At 40.7% G+C, this 2,500-nt stretch overlaps 1 protein-coding gene across 1 annotated transcript in view; it reads right to left on the bottom strand.

The window, feature by feature from the left end:
• Window positions 1-2,500, bottom strand: part of LOC113820580 (retinol dehydrogenase 11) — an 8,529-nt gene that overhangs the window by 5,633 nt on the left and 396 nt on the right. Inside the window, exon 2 of the mRNA XM_070114665.1 lies at window positions 180-374. Coding sequence (XP_069970766.1) covers window positions 180-374 — 195 coding nt within the window. The remainder of the gene's footprint in view (window positions 1-179; window positions 375-2,500) is intronic.

Here is a 2,500-nt window from a genome sequence, read left to right on the forward strand (position 1 = left end):
GACGCATTGCAACCAATTAATATGCAACAATAGCAATGATAACAACAACAATAATAAGAAGAACAGTAATGACAATATCAACAACAATAACAATATAATAAAAAACTACCAATCTCAGCGCTAACAATGCCATTGCCAATAAACACCAACCTCGCCCAAACCCGACTTCCCGGCCTCACCTCGGCCACTGAGGTCCAGAGCCGTCTCCCTCCCGATGCCCGAGTTGCAGCCGGTGATGACGACCGTCTTGCCGTCCAGGCGTCGGGTGGAGGTGCAGATCCCGCCCGCAAGAATCCTGCGAACGAGAATGACCATGCACGCGTGGGCTGCCATGCACGCCATGCTGTTTCCCCGGAGGTAGTCGACGATAGCCACTGGGGAGAGAGAGGAGGGGAAGGTGGTTTGCATGATGCTAGTATATATGGGGTGGCGATAGTAACGACAGTATCAAAAGTTATGTTAATGGTGGGGGAATGATAATGATGATAATTATAACAATAATGATATTAATAAGAATGAGAATGATGTTGATAGTAATAACAATAATGGCGATTATGATGTTAATAATAACAATGATAATACTAGTAATACTAACAATACTACTCCAACTAATAATAATAATCAAAACACTCAGAGGCCGCATACCTCCATCACGAAAATCACCTCTTTGTCAAGTACACAGATGGCGTCCGTGTTTCCCTTTCTCGCAATGCATATAAAGCCTGTAAAAAACCCTGGATTCGGGTCATGATCCGGATCAGAACCAAACTTTATTGGCATACAAGTTGGACTAAGACAAACCTCTGGTAAAAGATTCAACAAGTATAATGCCTACTTGAAATCAATGTAGTTTGTAAGCAGTCCATTACCGAAATTATGACAGTGCTCTGCATTAACTCAAATTGCCACGATCAACTCTACTGTGAATTTGTCATGAGTGAACCCAGATTACTCCAGTCTGGTGCCTCAGTAGGTGGTCATCGAGTGAGAACCTTGCCTGGTATGCTGAGCAATATAACTCCCTGGGGATTACTAGACCCTCTTTTACCTTCCACGGGCCGAATTCACTTCACCGAATTCGTAACGCATTTACCAGCGGTCATTTACCATTGCATTTACCAGTGTTTTGCAAAGGGGGATTCATGAAGAAATGGTAATTTGGATACAATCGTAAATCGACTCATTCTAATGGTAGCCAACGGAAGGCTCTAGCAAAGCAATTCAACCAATCAGCGAGCGCCTTACATAATCTTTAGGTTCCTTCGGCCAATCACGCAACATGTAAACAGAACCAGACAGCGAGATTGTTTAACCGTCACAGCTAAAACACCATTTAAGCACATGTAGAAAAAGTAATATATTTATTTGTTTACCTCAAACCAAAGAGACAGTCCAAACAGTTTTTATTTATATATATTTTTTATCACTGTTAAACAAAGAACCGCACCAAAGTTTTTATTCATTGCCATTTGTTGTCAAAAGAAATATTTCAAGCTTATTCTTGCCTATGCACTTTGGGTGTTAGTTGTCAAAATGCCGACAGACACAGATATTGCTATACTCTTTTAGCGTTGATATTGCCAGTTACTTATCAGCAATGTAGTTTTTTCTATAGCATTTGCAATAATTATGTCAGAGAAGAATTCTTTAAGAGTTTATTTATTTGTCGGTTCCATGCTTTCTAGGAAAATGTAGGCCTATAATTTTACGAGAATTTGTGTGGATTTTATTCTTGCTAGTTTCATGTGAAATTTGCATTTCTTCACTATGTTCGTACTGCAATATGTGTTTGCCATGATATTAGGTACATCCGGTGTAACAACAAACCCAAAACTTTGCTTAAATATTGATTTTTTGACGAGATGACACGTGGTGACCGTCTTTCAAAAAGTTACCAGTGCTCTGACCACTGGTAAAATTTACCATGGTAACTCTAATGGCAAGTTGTTAGTGAATACCATCGCTGTCTGTTTACCATGGTAACTATAGTTACCACTGATTTTACCATCGTAAGTGCGTTAATGAATCCGGGCCCTGGACGCATGCAAATGCCACGCAACATGTTCATAGCCAGTCCTTAACAATTCAGCAGGGATGCCGCAAATATCTAACTTTACCACCCCCAAACTTTGAGAACACCAGTCTAACTTCAGATAAGCCAGGAGCCACTGATATTGCAAAACCATTTGCACCCAAACTAACTGCTGGTGGATTAACCTGATACAGCTCAACCAAATGTTTACATATATCAACTTGATCTAAGATGATCTTCAATGTCTCCTGTGAAATAAAGTTCTCCATTGTTCTTGGTTAATCACCATTGGATTTCTGCTTAGAAGTATCCCACACTACTATAGGGTAGGCCAGGTTGCAGAGTGCTGTGAAACAGTCCGAGAGAGCCTCTTCAAACATCTGGGTACGCCCCCCCCCCCTCCTTTAATCTGTCCAAGTAAAACGCCCTTGAATGAACAAGGGAACGAAGATTGGTTTTGAAATGAAA

Source organism: Penaeus vannamei, chromosome 36 (assembly GCF_042767895.1).
Source record: "Penaeus vannamei isolate JL-2024 chromosome 36, ASM4276789v1, whole genome shotgun sequence".
Classification (NCBI taxonomy): Eukaryota; Metazoa; Arthropoda; class Malacostraca; order Decapoda; family Penaeidae; genus Penaeus; species Penaeus vannamei.